At 49.6% G+C, this 23,257-nt stretch overlaps 3 protein-coding genes across 3 annotated transcripts; 1 reads left to right on the top strand and 2 right to left on the bottom strand.

The window, feature by feature from the left end:
* Nucleotides 1–323: 323 nt before the first annotated feature.
* On the bottom strand, nt 324–3,596 carry LOC125759151 (uncharacterized). The gene is made up of 4 exons (XM_049417503.1): nt 3,150–3,596; nt 1,096–1,383; nt 418–650; nt 324–333 (listed from the first exon to the last, which is right to left on the bottom strand). The coding sequence occupies exons 1-4, from the start codon at nt 3,594–3,596 to the stop codon at nt 324–326; spliced, it is 978 nt and encodes a 325-aa protein (XP_049273460.1).
* Nucleotides 3,597–5,540: 1,944 nt separating this feature from the next.
* Nucleotides 5,541–8,200, top strand: LOC119399938 (cap-specific mRNA (nucleoside-2'-O-)-methyltransferase 2). The gene has a single exon (XM_037666835.2). It carries the CDS (start codon nt 5,541–5,543, stop codon nt 7,689–7,691), a length of 2,151 nt encoding a protein of 716 aa, XP_037522763.1. The 3' UTR covers nt 7,692–8,200.
* A 1,395-nt stretch (nt 8,201–9,595) lies between these two features.
* LOC119399026 (Bloom syndrome protein homolog) lies at nt 9,596–23,042 on the bottom strand. Its single transcript, XM_037665842.2, has 8 exons — nt 23,034–23,042; nt 21,191–22,912; nt 19,659–20,300; nt 17,036–17,332; nt 15,394–15,576; nt 14,504–14,653; nt 11,798–12,166; nt 9,596–10,558 (listed from the first exon to the last, which is right to left on the bottom strand). Exons 1-8 carry the CDS (start codon nt 23,040–23,042, stop codon nt 10,100–10,102), a joined length of 3,831 nt encoding a protein of 1,276 aa, XP_037521770.1. The 3' UTR covers nt 9,596–10,099.
* Nucleotides 23,043–23,257: the final 215 nt, after the last annotated feature.

The following is a 23,257-nucleotide window of genomic DNA, read 5'->3' as shown; positions in this document are numbered from 1 at the left end:
GTCTCGAGGCGCGGGCGCCCGCCGGCTCGCGGCTCTCGCCGACCAGTAGAGAGGGGTGCGCGGGGTAAAACAAACCGACACTGCGCATGTCCGTTGCTACGACGACACACGCGCGACGATGAAGAGGAGGAAACTGACTTTGGCTGATCTTCAAGGTCAAAAGCACACGCAAGATCGCTTTGGGTTTGCAGCGGGAGGTATAGAGTTATCGTTCTAAAGGTTCTGGGAAGATTGAGCCTTGAAGTGATGAGAAGTTTTTGGCTCAGAAACATTCCTAGTTTAACTAATTCTCATCGGTTTCAAGTACAGCAGTGTGCTTCGCACTACAGGAACCTGCATGTATTCACAGTTACACAAAAGTTACAGGTAGCCAAAAAAAGGTATTTCACATTACCAAGTTAGTCAGAGGGGGCGCACCTGTCGAATCCCGGGTTCCGGTACGCTAACCGCCCGTCGTGCAGCGCGAAGGGCGCGTGGTACACGGCGTGCGTGCAGTATCGTAGCGCCATTTGTCGCGGGAAGTAGGCGTAAGGCGGCGGTAGCCGATGGGCGTGCCGGTCGTAGAAGCAGAGCACGGCGCGTGAGCCGTTGCGCACCAGGCGCGGAGCAAGGAACTCCAGTTCGCTCGCGTTCCACGACTCCTCGCGCTCCTGCGTTGATATTTTATGCTGTGTTCAGCGCGTGACCACAATAACAACAGACACGTAGCCGTCATGGTGGCATTGTAGTTGTACTTAAGTGGAACATCAGCGACACAATTCTGCATAATACGTTTTTTAAGAGAATACTTTTCTTTATTTTCCTGGCCAACGTCTGAAAAGCGCAACGTATTTTGATTGCGATATAAATTACAAAGACACTCCAGGCGCATTTTTGCCGTTCGCGTCGGCGTCGGCGTCGCCGTGAGGTTCCGTATAATGTCCAAGCTGCGACAACATCGCCCCGCGCGTCGTGCGTTTTATGAGCGATAGATAGATAGATAGATAGATAGATAGATAGATAGATAGATAGATAGATAGATAGATAGATAGATAGATAGATAGATAGATAGATAGATAGATAGATAGATAGATAGATAGACGTCGAAGTGAGCACCTGCACGAGCTGCGCCTGGCAGTAGGGGTCTGCCCCGCCGTCCAGCGGCGGCTCAAGCATTTCGCTGTCGCCGGCATTGGCGGCCGCCCCTCCTAGGTGAGCGCCGCGCCCCTGCGCAGCGTGCTCGTCGTCCTCGAGCCTCGAGCGGACGCCGCTGTCCAGCCGGAGCAGCGGTCCAACCGACGGCGGTGGCACAGCGTGGTCGGCGGCGGAAGGTGCGAGCAGGAACGATGCGGCCACCACAATGGCGGCGCACGTGGCACCCGTGTACAGCCACAGCGGCGAGCACTGCGAGTGACGAGAACGGGTACTATAGAGTCAAAGCGAACCTGCAACACCTGTTACTTGGAGCCAAAGCTCTACTACGTCATGTCTCCCAAGGTCATTCATCGCGTCGCAATGACCTTGAGCCACCGGAGCGCACTTGTCAGCCGTGACGTCAAGCCACGTGATCCGCTGCGCTCGCTTGGAGTTTAGCCGCTGCGGTACCACGTATACGTGACCATGAGAAGACAACACCAACGTAACACTGCGTGCAATGGCGCTACGATACTGCACAAATGGCGCTACGATACTGCACGCACGCCGTGTACCACGCGCCCTTCGCGCTGCACGACGGGCGGTTAGCGTACCGGAACCCGGGATTCGACAGGTGCGCCCCCTCTGACTAACTTGGTAATGTGAAATACCTTTTTTTGGCTACCTGTAACTTTTGTGTAACTGTGAATACATGCAGGTTCCTGTAGTGCGAAGCACACTGCTGTACTTGAAACCGATGAGAATTAGTTAAACTAGGAATGTTTCTGAGCCAAAAACTTCTCATCACTTCAAGGCTCAATCTTCCCAGATTTGTAAAATTAACCAAAGAAAAATTTGCTTCCTTCACTTGTGATAACTATAGGTTTAGAAGCATTAAACCTCTGCCAATATTTTATAAGTATATCGTAGAAACTACTTGCTATTGGGCTCGTTGCCTCACGGATCTCTTGCCGAAAAAATAATAATGATGATAATAAAAAATAAAAATTCAAATCCATCACGTGTAATCTTAGTTATCGCTATAGATCAAGCGTTTTCTTTCTCATTTCATTGCTAAGAGTGCGCTAGAAGTTAACATGGTGGGAGGTGTGATGGCTAAGGAGGCGATGCGCCGTGTGAAAGTCACTTCGCCGCGTATTATTATGACCTTGAGCATTTTATTGCGATAGCAATTATATCGACAGTCTCGGCTGGATTTTGCCGTCGCCGTCGCCGCCGTCATGCACCGTATATGTATAAGTATGTATATATATATATATATATAGATATATATATATATATATATATATATATATATATAAGCCCCAAAGAAAAATAATTCGGAAAAATGCTTCCGAAGCGCGGAATCGAACTATGGACCTCTTCCTCCGCAGCGAGTGACGCTAGCCACTACGCCACGAAACGCAGATCCTCCACGTAGGTAACGACGACCGTTATATACACACCCTTTATCGCTGGACGGACTCAGAGACGGCTTCGCTTATAAGCGTTTCTTCATTACCAGCGAGATGGCGTTAGGAGCGCGACAGGCGCATTTAAAAGTCGTCTGCGAGCTCGCTCGCTTCTTCTTATACTTGCGCAGGGAGAACCTTGACCTTCCGCTGGCTGCTCGCGCGGTTTTCTTGTGCTGAGGGGAAGAGGGATGTTTCACGCTTTCACCGTGATGTCTGCGCTCATGTTACGGAGCGTACGAAAGCCACTCGAGCTCAAGGGACGCCGCTAAACGAACAAACAGAAGATGAGCGCGAACTATCAAGTGTCACAGCTCGACACTTGAAGCACGCTAGTTTCCTTCGCTGCTTCGGCCCCCTTTGCAACAGGAGCGCTGTTCAAACTGAGAGTATCCATCGGCGAGCCTCACTTCATATAGCATTAGTTTCTTGCTATCGCATTCATTGCTTCGGCCTTGCGGCGAAACTGTGACTTTTCTTGTTTATTTGCTCGTGGGGTGAGGGGTGGGTATTTGACTCCCCCCCCCCCCCCACGCCTATGGCGGATATCCTTCACTAGCTCACCTTCCTCCTGAGCGTGGCCATCCTGCGACCCCACAGGGGCGCAACGTAGACCGACACGAAGCGCTGAGCTCGAGTTGGGTCTTGCCGAGGTGCCTCGGAGACGTCGCCTGCCTCATTAACCGAGCCGCTCTCGCCACACCAACTGGACGGGGCTGGCCGGCTGTACACCTGCTGCTGCTGACCGTGGACCACGCGCCTGGCACCTCCACTGCCGTCCACGGCGGCTTCTTGCGCCGCTTCCTCCGAGAGTTCGAACTGGCAGCCGCAGTCGGAGCTGCTGCTCAGCTCCGACTGCCACGCGGACGACGATTCGGGAGACGTAGCTTGCATGTCGTTCCGCCTAGCTCGCTCGTCTTCTTCCTGACCAGGCTTCCCAGGTGGTTCCGCGTCACGAGCCAGTGGCCACGCGCCAACGGTGTCACTGTGGTGATTTTTGATGATGATCATGATGATGATGATTATGAAGCATATTTCATGGCACATACCCACTAAGTTGGACGGACACACCGGTGCTCACGGGAAGAGGGGGAGGGGTGGCACACCAAGATTGGGACTCGGACTTCTCCCATCATTGTTCGAAGGGCCCCAAACCACCTCCGATATTTTTTTAACATTCCAGGTAAACACGCGCATCGAGTTCAGAATGCCGTCACGATGAACATTGCAAACGCAGCAGCGTTATGAGCCGCGGATGCGCCGCAAATTCGAAGAAACACTCCCTTGTCCTCTCCTGGCCTTTCGGTAATCCCCAGCGTTGGCCGTGACGTCAACGTTCACGTCTGGTCATGTCATCCCCGAAAAGAACCTTTTTGTCAGCCGCTCTTCCTCCTCGCACGGCGAGGAAGAGCACTCGGCCAGGAGGAGAGACGAGCCGATGAACGGATCTTTGCGAAGGAAAGAGCGAAACGAGCGAGGGCCGCTTTTGGATCATCAAACGCGTGTAACTTCGTTATTACGGCACCGTTTCGAAAAATTCTCGCGGGTGCGTGTTTGTTGAAGACTTGCGCACAACTGCAACAACACAATCAAATTTCGACCTCTGGGTGACTTAGGGGCAGTTTAAAGTGCTTTCTTAAGGCCACTCAGGTCTTAACCACAATAGCGGCCGAGGATTCTAAGAAGTGTTAGAACCCTGCACATGACTATGGTTATAACGTGAGTACCGACGTTACGTCGGGGCATCAGCTACCCTTTACACGTAGGCCAATGTAGCCAGTGTGCCTGGTAAGCCCTCGGTATCTACACAACTACTGAAGATCGATCGACCTCGTAAGATTTGGCTCAAAGCCACAAAATGCGGCATACGCTGCTACTCGCTGAGTGCTAGCTTCTCATGAAATCGATCGATACCCACAATGCAGGGGCGTAGCCAGAATTTTTTTTCAGGGGGGGGGGGGGGATTCAACCATATTTTATGTATGTTCGTGCGTGCGTTTGTATGCGTGCGTGCATATATGCATATGCAAAATTGAAAAATTTCGGGGGGGGGGGGGTTGAACCCTCCCCCCCCCCCCCTTCGCTACGCCCCTGCCACAATGCGTGGGATCTACCGGAGTTTTTCTTTTTCTACTGTTATAAATGTGAAATTGTTGTGTGGGCCTACGTTATCGAACGCACAACAATCAACGCGTTCAACACCAAGAAAAGTAAATTGTTTGGAAGAAGGCGTACGGATTATTGCTCCGTTGGCAAAATATTCAAAACACATATCTTGCTTGTGTTCGCTGCTGCCTGCGCTAATATGTTTAAACACTCGTTGATGTATTTGAACCCTTAGGCCTCACTAGGAATGACAAACCTGCATTTTTATACACATTCTGAAGTTTTCATATGCAACAGCTTCCGCACCGTTTTTGCACGCAACATACAGATAAGAATATTCTAGCATAAACTTCATCTTGGCGTTTTTAGACAGCTTGACCTATAGCTTCAAAAAGAAGACACTCGATTTTTTTCATCGACGATACCGTTATTGATCTTTTTATCTCTGTTCCCTTTTTTTTTCTTTTTTTTCCGCCCTCTCCATATGTCTTGTTTTACGCTCTAGCTGCACGCACCATGGCTTGCACACTTGTCGCACAGTTTTCTAGTTATCTTATGACACTTGGAATCTTCATCATGCACATGCAAGCGCCTCATTATGCCCGCATAGCTAGCGCACGTTCAAGTCTCCCGCCTTGTACGAAACAGCGGTTAGGTAACGCACTGTAGTATTCGTTCTTTTTACTTACTATAAAGGAAACTATTTTCTTCGATAATAAAATAACACAGACTCACCTGATTTTAGCTGGTACTATTTGTGTTAGAGATAGTATTTAAGCCGATATCGTGATCCAAACAATACTACATGCGGCTTGGCCGAATCAATAACAACTTGAGGCTTGTTTGTTTATGTTTTATATTTATGGCGTGCTTTTGAGTTCGGGGGCTAGCCTTCATTTCGGTAAGCTTTACGATGGTTCCGATGTAGCCACCACCGCCGCAGTCGGGACGGAACGCTCCCCGAGAGGTCGCAATAACATAATGTCCGTCTACGAAGAAGCCTCGCAGCTCTTTCGGCGTCAGTTCACTTTCAAAGCTTCCTCTGCATGGCGACCGCCGGACCCGAACCGCATCTGCTCCGACGCGGATGCCGACTGGTGCCTACCGGCGCTCCAAAGGATGAAGACAGACCTGAACGCCACCAAGAGCCTACTCAACGACATGGAACCCATAGCCTGGCGTCGCCACACGACGTGGACCAACCGCGCGGCCAACGTCATGAACCGGGTACGCCAGAGCGCCGCGCCCGAACTGCTGACGCAGGCGTGGTGCAAGTTCTTCCAGCTCCTCCACGACTACGAGCTCGCGGACACCGTCCCGCTGCGGTCGTTCCACCTGTGCGAGGCTCCGGGCGCCTTCATCCTCGCCCTGCAGCACTACCTGCGCTCCGGGTGCGGGGGAGACGACGACGTCGAGTGCGACCGCGGAGGCGGCGACAACTGGACCTGGTTCGCGAACACCCTGAACCCGTACTACGAAGGGAATGACTTCAAGTCAACCGTCACCGACGACAGGCTCATTTTCACGACGCTCGACCGGTGGTATTTCGGCCAGGACCAGACGGGAGACGTGATGTCGCCCGAGTTCAGGGTCGACCGCTTCCTCGAGACGTCGTCGACCGACGCAGGTGGCGGCTTCCACCTGGTCACCGCGGACGGCAGTGTCGACTGCCAGGACGACCCTGCCGAGCAGGAGGCGACCGTGGCGCCCCTGCACGCGGCCGAGGTCACCGCGGCCCTCAAGCTACTCGCCGAGGGCGGCCATCTAGTCTTGAAGATGTTCACCTTCTTCGAGAGGTCGTCCGTATCGCTTCTCTACTTGCTCAATTGCGTCTTCCGACAGGTGCACGTCAAGAAGCCCGCGTGCAGCAAGCCGGGCAACTCCGAGGTGTACGTCGTCTGCAAATCCTTCCGCGGGGAGGCGCTGACGGCCACTCACGTGACCGCCTTGACCAATCAGGTGGCCGACCGGCGCGCCTTCTGCGTGTGCGGCGCGGAAGACCTCCCGGCAGACTTTGTGAGCCAGGTGGAAGAGTGCGCGCGGTATTTCAAGGAACTCCAGGAGCGGACCATCCGAGAGAACATTCAGTGGTTCCAAAACGACATGGACCAACCGAGCTGTCTGAGACTGCAGAGTGTGAAGGACACTGTGGCGTCGCTCTACATCGAGCGCTACGAGTGCAGGCACGTTGGCCAGCCGCCCCTGCCTCTCATGCAGGGCGCAAGCGCATTCCTGCTGCGCTTCCGGGGCTGGAACGTGGCCAGCTTCAGCGAGCGCAACGGCCGCAGCGACTGGTGGAAGAAACACGCTGAAGAACTGCGGAAGATGCTGGAAACCGTCCCGCTTGCAAACATCTCCCATAAGCCAACCTTCCACAGAGCACCGTCAGACAGAGTTGCTCCGCGCGCGTCTTGGATCCGCACCGGTCGAAAATACGGGAAGGTTCCGGGTCTGTCGAAGTTCTGCTCGTCCGCATTGCTCGACATGGCTCTCATGCTCGGCCTCTCAGACGCCATTGACTCCACCAACGACCTGGTTGAGATGGTGGACACCTCGAACGTCTCCCTCGTGGAATGCGGTCGGGACAATGTGAGGTCGGCCACGGACATTGCAAACGCGGTGTCCCAGCTGGAGTTTGGGACGCAGCTGGCGGTCAGGTTCCGCGAGACGCTGAGCCGGTTCTCGGCTGGCATGCTCTATCTCCTTGCTGGTCTCTTCAAGACCGTGACAGTGACCTTTTCGGACGTCCCCGGAACGTGGCCCCTGTGGACGTTCTCGGATGTTGACGTTGATTGCGCGGATGCACTGCTCGAGTACTTTGCAACGATCACAGCTGTGGAAGTCGGCGACACTTCGACAGTGCTGGAAGTCGTTCCCTTGCCCATGCTGTGCGACACGAAATTCAGCAGGTTTCTCAGGTCCGTCAACGACAGCATACTGCATGAGTTCGTGACGGACGTTCTCGATACTGCTGACGGTTGCCAAACGCCCTGTGACTAGTTGAGTACGTGTATATGGAGTTTCGTGTGTGCACCTGTGAACTGAATGCAACAGAACAGATGCTGGTTACATTTGTGCCAGTAGCAACCAAGTTCTGTGTTCCTTTACTATTGTTTTTGTCGGAAAATGTGTAGCAGGCAGTTCATTTTACCAATAACATGTACACAACACGTGGTATACGTACTAGACAATGTGCCAATGTCTCATAGGCCCGATAACTATAGGCCCGGTGTTTTAATTGCAGGTTATCACTTGGAATGTATGATGAACAAGTCATTGCTGTGTGTGTGTGTGTGTTTATGTCCCAATTACGTATGTGTCTGTAATAAAACAGTGTACAGAATCGTCCTCGGACGTCTCGGAGTACTTCACTGCAAAGACTGTAAAACTAATTTTATTCGTAGCAGGTACACAGCACTTCTTGCATCTTCATGAGCAGTTGTCACACATGGCGATCATTCCCCAAAAGAGTTACTGAACTCAGTGACAACCTGTGAATTCCGTACCAGCTCCACATACGAGCAGTGCACCCACTCTTCACCCTTGTAAGAGGACTGTCTTCATCAAAGTCCTTTGTTGTGTTTAGCACTATGCACACTCCTCATGCATGTAGCGCAAACTAGTACCCCAAGCGACAAACGCTGCCAAGTTGCATTCCTGTGAGAGAGCTTTCCCAGCTGGAGTTAACTTGAAGCTCAAGCTTACTTGCTGTAAATACAAGGTTAATGCAAAATTGAAAAGTTCCATCGTTTCCACCTGAAATGCTATCGTTGGATGAGTACACTGATATCACAGTCTCTCGTGAAATTCCCCAGAATGTTCAGGTTTTCAACACAAAACCAGCAGAACCAAGGTACACATACGCGGTGAAACTGACAATGTTAAACACGCATAAGCCCTTGATGCTATGAAAATGGACTAATGCTATTGGCCGGCACATCCATGTGAATCGTCATTCGTGTGGCAAGCAGCACCCGTGCCACTATATGGCCCACATTAAGGGGTGTCTCCATGTTTTGCATTCCAACAACTTCATTGCATTGCATCCCGAGATGTATGCAGAACAAACTTTGAGAACTGATGCGGGAAAGCAAAAGTCATTCAAATGCTCACTACTTGCTCTTCATCATGACAGCAAAAGATAAATGGCAAGACCTGCCTAGTATCACCTCATTTCGAGGACGAACTATAGGCGATGTTTTGTCGTTACCGATAAGACGGTTTTTTTTTTCACCATTAGGCCTAGGATGCCGCAGAGCTGCAGAAGTGTTCATAATTATGCCCACTAGATGACGCCGCAGCATTTAGCAATGGCAACAACGAACATGTTCTCACCGGCAATATATCAACGATGTGCCTTCACAGAGTCTCGCCACTTGCTCTGAAGATAGTATTATAGATGATCTGTCAGTACTGAGATCATATGCTCACACCGTTAGACCTCGAGCACAGCAGAGCTGCAGAAGTGTTTAGATTTCTTGTTCTGAGATGGCGCCACAGTAATGTTAGCAACGTAGACGTTTCTTTTTTTAATTTTCAATGAAATATATTAAAGTAATATCTAGCAAAACACCTCTAATTGTTTTCCCTCGTAGTACACCCACAATATCTGAGTGCCCCAGGACTGTTCTTCAGAAGTTTTTGCCATACTTCGTTTGGTGATGTTGCATGCGTGTGGTAGATTCACAAATCAACGCGACAAAGTCTTCGCATCATGTCTTCATCACCTGTTGCATGTTGGTGCTGCTAATGCTGCATCTAATACGTTGCAAAAATATTCAAGGTAAAACGGTGCTTAAAAATTTCTTAGGTATGCTTGATTGCGGCACAAGATACATTTTGTGACAAACCAAAGTGAAAGTGAAGAACCAAAAAAGTAAAGAAAGTGGAGTGTCGGAGCTTCATTTTTACCTCTTTTGTATACCTTTTTTCACAAAATGTATTTCGTGCCACAATCAAGCATACATAAGAAATCTAGCACCAACTTGCCCAAGAGGTTCCTTCAGAATATGCCTAAAAAATTGGCAGTTTGCTGCAGCGTGGTCTCTTGAGATGACAAAACAGTGGCAGCTTTTGGTCACTGAAGGACGAATCTCGTACTGTTAAGAAGTAGGAAAATCTCAATGATATGGTCATTGAAGTTGTTGTCCATATAACACTGCTTTCACTATGCACAGAAGTTGCTCTTGTAAGAGCGGTTTATTTAACCCTGTCCTTCAACACACTATCTACACTGCACCGACTGTCCTCATATAACAAAACAAAAAAACACTTTGGTAAAGACATTTGGGCATTAACCGTGGCTATATAAACAGCTAAACACCGTATTTACAAACACTGTTGAGGCACTTCTGGCTTGCCGCCATAGCGTTCCACCGGCAGCTTCACGTGGCGACGACTAAGGGTGCTCATATCTCTACGACGCGTGGCTTAGCGAGAAACGAACGGCTTTTCGCGACGGACGAAGCCGGCTTTGGCATGGCGAGCGCGCCGAACCCGCCCAACGAGCCTCCGAAAGACGAACCCGCAGCCGACCTCCCTCCCGGCTTGGCGTTCGACTTGCCGGCGGCTCCCTTTCCGGCTGTCCTTCGCTTCTGGCCAAACTTGCTCTGCGACTTGGCGCCAAAACCCGTCTTCTTCTTATAGAAGGTGCGACGACGCTTTCCCGGCGAACCGCCACCACCGGACCACGTCTTGCGCTTGCGCGTCTTGCCGGGCGAGGCGCTGGTCGTGGCGAAGTCCGGCGGCGGCTGTGGATTCTGGAAGTCGTCCTGTGCTTCGCTCGCAGCGGCGTCGGCCATCTCCGCCTCGATGACCATCTTTTCGGCCGCGTAGCGCTCGGTGACCTCAAGCAGCTGGGCACCATACTGGAAGAAATAAGGAGAGCGCGGGACACAAAACAGTCATGGGAGCGATCAGTGCACTATGCCATAGCGACCAGATTCCTTCAATCATATCAGTTGCGAAACTTCGTTCCAAAACCTAGACATGCCCATGGACGAATTTACAGAGGACTGCAAACCGACATGCCACCTGGGGGCGATGATAGAAAATGCACCGCATTGCCACGGTCGCTGCAATCCTCACTGTTATTGCACAAGTTGCCGCCACAAGAATTATAATTTGTACTTTTAATTAAGGTTGACAAGTTCATTAGACATAGTATCATCTGCAAAATGTAAGCTGCAAGTGTAAAAACACCGCTTGCGTTATCAATGCGGCACCCCTTGTGGGCTTCAGCACCGGAACAGAAAAAAGTGTCATTTATTAGCTTGTTCTTTCGCCTACAGATGGCACCACAATCAACAGACCTCTGCGATTTCAGCCAACAGTGTATCCGCATTTTGATAGGTGGAGCCTATCAGAAGTTTTGCAACCTGCACGATTGAAGAACTCTGGTCGCGACCGAACTGTTCTGCTGAAATCACGAGCTTGTTACGTGTGAAATGGCCGTGAAGCCTGTCAAGTAGATATTGCGAAATGTCACCTTGAATTAAGAGTTATCTGAATTGCATTGTCTGAACCAACGCAAAGTCTAAAGAGCTTACAAGAGTCCGGGATTTAGCTAACACTCGTGACACAAGTACACAAATTGACAAAATAAAACAGGCACATGCCTTGTTCAAAAGGAAATAAACATATCTTGACTTTAAGGGGCCTACGGGTCCCTCATTCACAATCTTATGAATGTGAACAAGGGTCCCGTAGCGGCCCCGGAACGTCAGTATATGTTTATGTCCTTTTGAACAGGGCGAGCGTTTGTTTTATTTTGTCAATAAATCAACCTCGCTTGACAAGTTTTCATTTAACCTTGGATAACTACACAAAGATTATGTAAAGGCGTTCCTGGATGAGGTTCCACACTCTCAGCTTTTGCAGGAAACTCTGTAGACACAGCAGCTACCCGACACAAGATACCCAATAAGGCCCGTCTTACTGTACAATCTATTCAAAAGCACAAAAAACAAACATCGCACGGGCAACATGAGAAACACACAAGCATTATGCGAATTCCGTGCATAGTGTCTGCTTTTTCATATTGTTAAAGATAATGTACAGTATACTACACAAAATTTTCCAGCAACAAAGTTTTTCTGAAGGCCTACTTTGTCCACCAGAGCCTTGGTCATGTGCGGAACCTGCAACATGGCCTCCGCCGTTGTCGGCAGGTTCTCGGCGATGCCGCGCAGTGCGTCGATGTGAATCACGTTGCTGTAGTGCGTGTTCTTGGCCAGCGCCAGCGCCTTGACGATGGACACCAGCTCCAGGTGGCACGCCTCGGTGAGCTTCGCGATTTCTGGATTGGCACGGCTGGGCTCGGCCGCGGATTCCTCGGCACGCGCGGCCGACTCCGAGGGTCGAGACTTCTTCTCGATGGAGAGGGTTACGCGCGCCGGGCCAGACAGAAGCTGGGGAAGCTTGCCGCCGGGCCGCAGGTAGGACATGGCCATCTCGAGGTAGTTCATGGTGATCTCCTAGAGCATTAATCGACTCCTATTAGAGAATGACATCTTTCTGCACTTGCATCACCAGTTTTTCAGTTGTCACTGTTGTCATCGCACTGTTCGAGGGCACAAGGTGCATCCAAGTACCGCGGTTAATCAATTGACGTTTTGATTGACTAAGCCTTTAGCCATTTTTTGCTTCTCCAGCATTTCTTGCAACAGTCACCTTACTTTATGGGGGGCAAATGTGCCATCTTGGAGACTTTGCAAGCTTTTGTGGACACCTTCTACGCTGAAGTATGAAAGAAGTCGTGTAGAGCACTTGCCAGTGAGCTTCTTTTTCTAGAGCTTTTTAGTGTAAAAAATACACTACAGACTACACGTCATCATCGTTGTCGTCAGCCTATTTTGTGTTCAGTGCAAGACAAAGGCCTTTCCCAAAGATTCTCAAATTTGCCCTGTCCTGTGCGTGCAGATTTCATTTTATGCCATCAGATTTCTTAATTTCATCATCCCACCAAATCATCTGCCGTACTCGGCTGCGTTTCCCATCTGTTAGTATTCACAGCATCGCTCTAACTGACCACTGCTTGCCTGTGCTACACATTCATGTGGCCAGCTCAGGCCCACTTGTTTGGCTTAATGTCAATTAGACTATCCGCTACCACTGTTTGTTTCGTGGCTCATTCTGCTGTTTTCCAATCTCTTAATGTTTGCCTATCATTTTCCATTCCACTTCATACTACGAGGTCTGTAACTTCTTTCCATGTTTCTTCGTTATCTCCCAAGGCTTGGTTTCTAGGTTGGATAGAGTCGAGTGTTTCTTTTATCCTGTTTGAAATTACCTTCATAAATATTTATAAATAATGCTGAAACTAAGCTGACGGGCCTATAATTCTTCATATTTAACGTCTCCTTTCTTGCGTGTTGATGTAATGCTGGCATTTTTCCAGCTCACTGGCACTTTTGATGTTTCGAGGCATTCAGTGTAATGCGCTGCAACTTTCTTCAATATAAAATACCCTCCATCTTAGATTAAATTGACTGTTATGCCATCTTCAATGCACACTTTTCCACAGGACGTGTTGCATATGGCCTTTCTAATCTTGTCCGTAGTTACTATAGAACTGCAGTGTCTTGCTCGACTTTACTTGTGCTCGAGGATGGATGACTTATCTACAAAGTGTGCAATTCAGAGCACAAGCCTTCTGATGATGTCATTGAAATTGCTAACAGTACCCTGCTTATCTTTCTGTGCATGCATTTTGGTCCTGCCTAAGCAATTTTTTTTGTCGAGCTCTGCATCTCCTGTTTATGATGGCTGCGACATCATGGCACACTTCATTAATGCTATATCTCTTCACCATGCTGGTGGCATCACCTCTCTTGTGTAACGTCATTCATTTGCACTGTAGGCAACTTCCTTTTTAAAAATTACTCTTTTTTTTTCTTGAAATATCACTTCAAGTCAATGTGATGTGCCAGTTTTTGCAGTAACCCACTTCCCGTAGTGTTAGGAATGTTATGAAATGCAGACAGTGTTTATCCTTGGCATCAGGAAATGAAGTTGTGCAAAGGGCTAGGAAATATGCAACAGCTCCTCCATAAGCATATTACGTCGACGATTTGGCAGTCAGAACATCTGTAATGCAACATGTCGTGTTGTAGTGGCGGTGCAAGATGATGCGATAATGCGTCATGCCATAAAGCGTCGTGCGACAATGGGTTGCGTGATAATGCAAATAATGCATCGTGCCATAAATCGTTGTGCCATAAAGCGTCGTGCAATAATGCGGCGTACGATAATGCAACGTACGATAATGCGTCGTGCGATAATGCATCGTGCGATAATGCGTCATGCAATAATGTGTCCTGTGGTAAGGTGTCATATGGATAATGCTTCGTGCGATAATGCATCGTGTGGGTAATGCATCATGCGACAATGCGCTGAGCCATAATGCATCGTGCAATAAAGCGGGGTGCGATAATGCGGCGTACAATAATACGGCATACGATAATGCGTTGTGAGATAATACATCGTGAGATAATGCATGATGCGATAATGCATTTTGTGGTAATGCGCCGTGGATAATGCTTTGTGCGATAATGCGTCATGTAGATGATGCATCATGTAGATAACGCATCGTGTGGGTAATGCATCATGTGACAATGCGCTGAGCCATAATGCATCATGCGATAAAGCGGGTGCGTTAATGCGTCGTGTGGTAATGTGTCGTGTGACAATGCGACGTGTGATGATGTGCCGTGCGAGGATGCGTCGTGTGAGGATGCGTCGTGTGAGGATGTGTCATGCGATGATGCATCGTGTCATTGACATCACAGTAAGGCAAAGCGACAGGCAACAACCTCCTTGAGGTAGCCGTCGAGCACCAGTCGTCGGACCAACCGGTTGGCATCGTTACGCTGGTAGGTCTTTCCACGGCCGTGGAGCGGCAGGGCGTCCAGCTTCTGGTCTTTCATCTTCTTGTTCATCGCGCCTTTGAAGATGTCCACAAGCTGCATGAGAATTTGCAAGGGGTGGGTGTACAGCCTCCGTCAACACTTGCAAGAAGGCCACGACACATTTGTGCAACAGCAGTTGAACATCGTTATGCATTAACGATAGCCACAGGTGACGCAGAATTAGGTCCATTTATCTTAATTCGTAACAAACATATGCACGTCACACTGTAATAGTGGCGAGATTTTATTTAATTCGTTATACTGACATTCATTATGTTGTGGTTCATATCTCTATCGTCATGAAACCACTAGCATAGCACACCTTCCTTCCAAGGACTCTGGTGGTTGGTCCTTACAGTATGCACTTCCATTGTTCGTGTTGCCTCAAGGCAGCTATGCCCGATAGTATCTCAATCAAAAATTTCTACAAGATTGTGAATCTCTTCCAAGAGAGAAGCGAGCATGGTAGGTTGAATACATTCAATAAGCCTTATTAGTTGACAGGCACTAGCTGAAGCACACTTGCATGACGAATCAGTTGCGGCATGATACAGTGTGTCGCTTGGTTACCATCTTGCATTACAGAGCCACAAAAAAGAAAATTAGACTTTCACTATACTGAACGTCAGATGTTACTTTAGGACCTCAGCAGTAAAAGCTTTAGTGTCTTTCCAGACACTGGATTGCATCACACTCCGCTTGTGATATATAAACTGCAATTCTGACATATACTGATGAAATAAACGCAGTTAAAAAAAATTAATGGAGTGCAGAGCCCTTTCTAGCATGCATACCTGATTCACTGTGACGTTGACGCGTTTAGCATTCAGGGCTTGCACACATCGGGCCACTTCTCGCGCGTCCTCGGTGACATCTGTCATGACCCAGCGCGTCTCCGCTAGGCAGTTGTCGCAGGCGAAGCGTCGGTTCTGTTTGCAGAACTGGCGGTCGAAATTCTCGCCGAAGTAATGCAAAACCTGAAAGAACAGGTTAAAACATTGATGGTGTTTTTGAACAAGACTGCCATGATGACATTCGGTACTGACATGTTCACATGTTCCATGTCACGAGGAAAAGAAAGTGTTGACAAGCTTGCCAAGGTGAGAGAAAAAAAAAGTTGCAGGTTTCGCAGCAAGGACAAAGGAATGAATATGATAGCAATAAAATGGAATGTTATACGAATTAAGGCTAGCAGCTCACTCCTTTAGCATTGAACCTGGCGTAACTCAACAAACGACAGCACAGGGAATAACGGCCATTGCAGCGAGTGAAGCGACCTTCGCGTTATCTATGGCATCAATGCAAACACAACACCAACAAAGGTATGAGGCATCTGCTAATCCCTGTAAAGATACAGCGCGTGTGACCATGCCTGGCCAGTGGCGTAGCAAGGGGGTGGCACACCGACTTGTGCCCCCCCCCCCCCTGAAGTGTTTTTGCAATGGCATACAGAGCACAAAATGACACTTGACCACATCTGCCTGCCCAAACCCACTTCAGATCAAGAAGGACCTCCCCCCCTTCTCCAAAAAAAATTTTCTGCCTATGCCCCTGCACCCGGCTGGCCAAAGTATGGAGTTCCTGCCAGAGATACGCAGTACCCCTCCAGGACCCTTCCATGTGCCTTTCGTAGATGGCCGGTGCATTTCATACCCGCTTGAGCAGCGATCATTGGCAGCTCTTACCCATTTTCATTCGCACAAAGAAGGTACAACGTGCGGGGCGATGTTATAGATTTGGACTTTATATGGAACCTCACCATGGCACAGTCCACAACGGCAATGCTGAAGTGCACCAGGAGTGCCTATATAATTGCTATCACAATAAGAGCCCTCACTGCCCACCCTCTAAGCAAAGTGGTTTAGGGATTCTCAAACTGCGCAGCAGGACAGGACGCAAAGAAAGAAGAGACAGGTGAGCGCAGTACCAACTCATCCAGCTTTCAACGCTATACTTTCTTACAACCTAAGAATAAATACAAGCTCTGCCCGCAAGATCGCAGAGCGCTTGTCAGTCACCTATTGTAAGAGATTCGTGCAAGCTGGTTTCATGTCGAACCGTAAGTACTTTTTCTGTGCTAAAGTAAATACCACGCATATCAAAAACTAAACATTCGTTGCACCTACCTAAATGATTACCTTTCTCTAAGCAGTGATGCACTTTGCCAGGGCGCTCAAGTTTTCAACATAAAACTAGCGAAAGGAACATGTATCTGTATGGCAGCACCATCTAAAACACCCGGAAAGTGCTTGACGCCACGGAAATGAGTAAATGTGATTGGATGGAACATCTGTGAAAGTTCTCTCTGGGTGGGACAGTGACGGCTGTGGGCGGAGCTTGTTTATTCTTCGGTTGAAACCGACTATAGTTACGCATAAAATTTCACATGCACAGTGCACTTTACACGGTGCGGAAGACGTGGACATTTGATCGCACCTGCGCCCTCCGGCAGTCTGTTCGGTTCTCGCAGAAGTTGACCATGTGCCACAGGTTGGCGATGTGCGTCTGCTTGGCTGCCGCGTTGGCCGTGGAGTCCTTGTCGATCATAGAGCGGATGCGGTGCATGTCGTGGTAGTTGTAGAAGAGGATGCAGGAGGCACGCTGGCCGTCGCGCCCTGCGCGGCCGGACTCCTGGTAGTAGCCTTCGATGGACTTTGGCAGCGTGTGGTGGATGACGAACCGGACGTCTGGTTTGTCCACCCCCATGCCGAAGGCGATGGTCGCGCACACCACCTGCGACGCGTTTTTTTTTGACGACATCAACACAGCAGAGGTCAAATTATTTGTAGTCCGTGTCCACAAGCCACTGAGGAGCGATTTCAAGATGTTTTGATTAGACACTTGTACATGGAGAACGCAAGTATTGAATAGAATGTATGTAGAGAATGCTGAGCATGTTGGTTATATTTGTGATCTGTCTATGCGAAACAGAACACATTAAAGGGACACTAAAGAAAAGCTAAGTTATATTGCTTTTTTACTTGCGTTGAAGTCTATCACCGCTTTATGCATGCTAATAAACTCCTTCTTTTGCTTCGAAAACAGCTACCGAAAGTCCCACTCCCTGGTGCCACTGCTCAATTTTAACGGCTCGCATTGAATCTAGGACTTGATGTTGCCATCTCGGCTACCGATTTCTGAGAGTCAGCAGATGTCTAAGAGCTCCACAGCTATAATGTGTAGCAACAATTCTGGCTTACTGTGTGTTTTTATTTATTATCAAAGTTCATGTAATTCGCTTTTCATCTGTGAGCAGCAGCAGTAATTGAGCCATCAAAATAGTGTATCTGGCGTCATTAAACGGGTTACCCACCGGGCATGATAGAGGGTGCCACTGCAATTTCTCAATTCTCAATTTTGTCGTTTTCTTGCTTACAAATGCTCTGTTCTGGTGAATCATTTATTACGCAAGGCTAACCTTTCAATCTAGCTCAACTTAATATTTCCCCTTAGTGTCCCTTTAGGTATGCAATACCAGGAGAAATGGCACCACTTTTCACCTAAAAGTCTTGTCAGTCATGGAGTGGCTTCTCAGCATTCAAAAAAGAACTGCATAGGGAAGAAATAAAGGCAAGCTGAGCACAACACAATCTTCTAAACAGCGGATATCTGTTTAGAAGATATCACATTTCACTCAAACCCTATAGGTGATAGATGACGGACAAGGAATGTCACTGGAGCCGTTTGACAAGTCGTTTCCAACCCTCGTCGAAACGCCGGCTCCAGCAACATCCCACATTTCAACAACGTCTTATCCGTTCAAGCATGTACCCTCCGCTCAACTTCAGTCCTGTTTGGATTCGAACTCAACAGGCATAATCATGAAATTACACTCAGCGACAAGTTTTCTTGGCAGTGCTGGGAAAGCTACAGAACCGAAACGCATGCCTGCTAGTGCACCAAGAAATAGTACCTAACTTTATTGATAACTTTCACGTTTGGCTCGCACAAATCAATACTGTTTTATTTATAATGAGACTAAAATGGTTACGAGAAGCTGCAGGTAAAATAACATTACTGTCGACGTTAAGAAAATTTTTTCCTTTTCTTCCCTGACGTGTGCTCGTCCATGTGCGGCTGCAAATGGCAATTTAGTTCTCCAAGAAAAATGTGCAAGAAATGACGCTGAAATGTACACTGAACAGTAGAAATGTCTCTTTCCCATTCACATCTTTTGTGTATATGTTTCTCCAAATGCGTTAACACTGCGAGCAAGAACAATCGAAACTGGAACTGAAATCAGCTGCAACCTGCCGTACTACTTAAGGGCTAATGCAAATGTATGGATGCACCGCCTTCGTAGCCTTCGCTCCACTGCCAAGATGATCTGTCCCAGTAATATAATAATATCTGGGGTCTTACGAGCCAAAACCATGATATGATGGCGAGGCACACCATAGGGGAGGGTTCCGGAAGTTTTGACTATCTGATGGTCTTTAACGTGCACTGAAATCGCACAGTACCTACATGGGCCTCTAGCATTTCGCGTCCATCGAAATACGACCGCTGTGGTCGGTATCGAACCCGCAACCTTCGGGTCAGCAGCCGAGCACCGTAACCGCCAAACCACAGCGGCGGACAATGAGCTGTCCCCGAGTATAGTTACAGTAAAGCACGCGAGAGACGAGATTAAACTCACGTATGCTGATGTAAAGACCACCCATAGATTGTACATTCATAGAAGCATATCGTACACTTCACTAAACACTTCTTCTGTCATGACTGAATTTTCGCTTTTGTTGGAACGTTGTACCACGTGTCAAACAGGGAGCACATTGTTATGTACTCTAAGTACATAACTCTTTCTCTTAGTACATTGTTATTTTCGCAAGACCTTTTTGCACTGTTGTACCGCGTTATGTTAGTTGTGTATAATTTGTAGCATCATCGTCCTGCCTTCCGTCAAATGTGACGCTCAGTGGAAACCTTCAAGCCCATTTTAGAGGCCTTTTTTCCTGTACACTGTACAGGACACTTTACGCTGCATCTCGATGCTGAAAGTAAAAACTGAACTGAAAAAACTGAAAACTGAACTGTACCCTGTTCAGAGCAAACTCACCTGGACCTTGTCATCGATCCACTGACGCTGGACAGTGTTGCGCCGGCTGTCGGTGAGCCCGGCGTGGTAGGGCACCGACGCAATCCCTTCCTTGCACAGGTCACTCGCGAGCTGGTCACACTCCTTCCTCGAGAAGCAGTAGACAATGCCACTCTGCCGCTTGAACTTCTTCTTGATGACCTCGACGATGTCGTTGACGACCGACTTGCCCGTCTTGATGCAGACTTCGTAGCAGAGGTTGGGACGGTTGAAGCTCTGCAGGAACCACTTGGGGTCCCGCATGCCAAGCTGGTGCAGGATGTCGGTGCGAACGCGCGGTGTCGCCGTCGCCGTTAGCGCCATCATGGGGACGCCGGGGAACTTCTCGCGCAACACGCTCAGCCGCTTGTAGTCGGGCCGGAAGTCGTGGCCCCACTGGCTGACGCAGTGCGCCTCGTCAATGACGAACCGCGTGAGCTGCCCGTTGGCGTGTAGTCGATGCAGAGCGTCGAGCAGACGACTGCTGGCACTGACCTTCTCGGGCGTGACGTAGAGGAGGCGCAGCTGGGGCTGCGACGACCTCAGGTCGGCGTACACGCTGGCATTGTCGCTCTCGCCGGACAGGTGGTTCGCCGGAATGTCGAGCGACGTCAGTTTCTGGACCTGAAAGACATCGATGGGGAGCGTGTAATCATACGCAACTCGTGACGATTCAAACGAGCTTCAAATGATCATACCACAACTTTTGCAGAATTCATGAAGAAGTACAACCCACTCTGTTTTACATCGAATAAAAATGTGGTAGCAGCACTTTGAGAAGATAACTGATGAGCCACACCATTTAAACAATCCTTTGCTTCCAAACTTAAACATCGTTATTCCTAGCAATGTTCTATTTTTTCCCAGAAGAGTTTAAAGCATGTTTTGTCTGTTTTATGTGTTTACAGAATAGTTGATTTCCGACCCACCTCTACAGTAATTGAGCGCATTTTGTAAAAGCAACGCCTTGCATACGACGTTGTACAGGAAACACAGAAAGTTGGTCTACGCATGGTTCGGTTCGCATACGACAGCGCCACATTTCCTTCCAGTAACTGTTGTAGGAAGTTGCTATAATGATATTCAAAGTTGGAGCTGTCTGCCAGATTTTAAAAAGAAAATGCTTCTTAATGAATGAAGGCAGTTAATTGGTAGCTATCACTGATGAACGATGTTATATGCACTACGGAGTGCGCCGACACCGGAAGTGGTTACGTGCCTGACCATTGGCAAAGTACTACGAGTATCACTACTTTGTCGGTGTCAGTGGTTAGTGCACGTCTCTGGGGGTGCCAGTAAACAAGCGGTGTCACTTCGCGGTGCTCACTCTTTTGCCAGCATCACCACTGACAGGGCCAGGGAGCTTTTGTGTTTCGCCGCCGTTGGCAGCACCTTCGTTGCACCGCGTGTAGAGCAACTTCCCGTGTTTCCTGCTTAACGTTGCATGCGGAGCGTTGTTTTTTCGTACTGCCGACAGCAAGCGATGGTTGAACATGGCACAACAACCAACGGACCTGATCTTGAATGAGAGACTTGAGAGGCGATATGACAACGGTCACGCCATCACTCATGACGGCGGGGAGCTGGTAGCAAAGACTCTTGCCACCTCCCGTCGGCATTAGAATGAAGCAGTCCTCTCCCAAGAGCGCTGCGTTGATAGCCTCCAGCTGGTTCAGGCGGAACTGCTTCAAGCCGAACACCGAGGCAAACTTCGCTCTAAGCTCGGCAGAGTGCGGGAACCCGAAGCCTTTGAACTTGGCCGATGTGCCGTCATTGCGATACTGTCCCAGAAATCTTCCCGTCGACCCGGAATTGTTGCCGAAGTCCTTCTGGGCCTGTGTTTGGGCTTCGACAATGCCAAAGTCCAGGTCCTCGGTGTCGAAGTCCTGGATGAACTCGGTGTCGCTGATCGCAGCCGCCTTGCTCGTGGAGGGTTTTGAGTCGAAGTAGGGAGAGTGTGATGCACTACCGAGTGACGAATCCGCCGATCGCGCCTTCTTGAGGTTCGGACTGGCGCAAGAAGTTGACGGTTTGTTGAGGGTCTCGTCGCCTAGCCGTTTCAGTCTGTTAGAGAGAGACGTCTCGTAAGCAGGGCTGTCGGAAAACGCACTGCTGGAGTTTGCGGGTTTCAGAGACGGCGCACTGAGGTTGCCGAAGCTCGTGGAGGGTGTCGGGAACGACGCGTCGCTGGCCAAAGGCTTCTCCAGCCGACTCCCTAGAGAACTTCTGGAAAACGAAGTCACCCCCGCGGCAGCCGAGCTGGTTTTGGGCTTCGAGGGTGAGGGGCCGCCGCTACAGGAGGACGCCTTTCGGAACTGGCGGAACACCTTACGGCGCAGATCGAGGAGCGACAGGACGTCGTTCGAAAGCTGTCGCTTTTCGTCGAGCAGCGAGCAAATGTGCGACGAGAGTCTGTGGTCGTAGTCCCGCAAAAGCGCCGCCGCGGCCCGCGAGTCAGCCGAACCCCTCAGGAAATTGCGCTCGGACGACAACAGCGCGCTTCCTTCGATCTCCCGCAGTTCGGCGGCGTCGAGCTTGCCGCTGGGCGAGAGAAGACACGTCGCGGCAGCACTCGACACTCGCGCTTTGCTCGGGGACGGTCTCTTCAGGGAAGGCGAAGAATGCCGCGACGCCGGGGCAATGAAGACGTCATCGTCCTCACCCCAGACGTCGCCGTTCCGAAGGCCGTCGTTTTCCGACGGCCGCTCTTTCGGGGGTGTCGGCTGGGACGGAATGTGAATGTACTCCGGCTCGTCGGCGTCGGACCAGTCGAACTCGGGACTACTCGGTGGGAACTGGGTCTCCAAAACCTGCTGCACCTCAGACTGCGGCGCGCCGCCGGACACCTTCCTCGGAGACTTGAAGGCGCCGTTAACGCGCTCCCGACGAGGCGACTGTACCGCGGTCTTTCGGGCGGCAGCGCATCGCGGAGACTTGAATTCGTGCGGTAACCCAGGACCGCCACCGTAGCTACCGTCTTCGTCTCGTCGAAGTTCATCGTGGTTCGCGCCACTCGAGGCCTGCGGTCGCTCGCGTGAAGCACTCGCCTTGAGAGCACCGGTACGCGACGACGGGTTCTCGTACGGTGTCACGCACTCCGCTACGAGTTCCACTAATTTTCGGAGGTCGTAAAACCCGAATCCGGAACTTTTAACGGCGGTCGTCGAAGACTTTCCGTCGCCTGGCGACAGAGTACGACTTGGAGCGGAGCTCTTGAAAGCGTCGCCTGCACTCTTCTAGGTTATTCACCGGCAGACTCGTAGACATTTCCGCGAAGCGATCGCGAGCATTATGTCTTTCAAGTCACACTTTCCTTTTCCTAACGACGCGTCGACAAATTAGTTCACGGTCATTCACAGCTGACATGCTAGAGAACCGCCATAGTTTAGTCGCCAGGCTTGCCCGAACAAGCAACGTTTCAAAACATTCGCTTAGTGAGGGCGCTGCATTCTGCCACCAAATAAGCCTTGCAGGGACTATTTAAGGCACCGTAAGCGCTCTATCTTCACAAACTCACTTCATAAAATTATTGCAAATTTCAGCTTTATTACTGAGCATTTAAAAGGTATCTAAGTCTATTT

Source organism: Rhipicephalus sanguineus, chromosome 7, assembly GCF_013339695.2.
Source record: "Rhipicephalus sanguineus isolate Rsan-2018 chromosome 7, BIME_Rsan_1.4, whole genome shotgun sequence".
Lineage (NCBI taxonomy): Eukaryota > Metazoa > Arthropoda > Arachnida > Ixodida > Ixodidae > Rhipicephalus > Rhipicephalus sanguineus.
This window is presented reverse-complemented; position numbering and strand designations above follow the sequence as displayed.

Excerpts from the sequence above, each read along its gene's own strand:
- LOC125759151 (XM_049417503.1), bottom strand. The coding sequence starts at position 3,596 with ATGATCATCATCAAAAATCACCACAGTGACACCGTTGGCGCGTGGCCA. Across the intron at positions 1,384-3,149 it reads TGGCCACGCTCAGGAGGAAG|TGCTCGCCGCTGTGGCTGTA; the intron begins GTGAGCTAGTGA and ends CGTCACTCGCAG. Across the intron at positions 651-1,095 it reads GCCAGGCGCAGCTCGTGCAG|GAGCGCGAGGAGTCGTGGAA; the intron begins GTGCTCACTTCG and ends ATATCAACGCAG.
- LOC119399026 (XM_037665842.2), bottom strand. Across the intron at positions 15,577-17,035 it reads CAGACTGCCGGAGGGCGCAG|GTTTTGCATTACTTCGGCGA; the intron begins GTGCGATCAAAT and ends CTGTTCTTTCAG. Across the intron at positions 12,167-14,503 it reads TCGACGGCTACCTCAAGGAG|GAGATCACCATGAACTACCT; the intron begins GTTGTTGCCTGT and ends TTAATGCTCTAG.
- LOC119399938 (XM_037666835.2), top strand. The coding sequence starts at position 5,541 with ATGTTTTATATTTATGGCGTGCTTTTGAGTTCGGGGGCTAGCCTTCAT.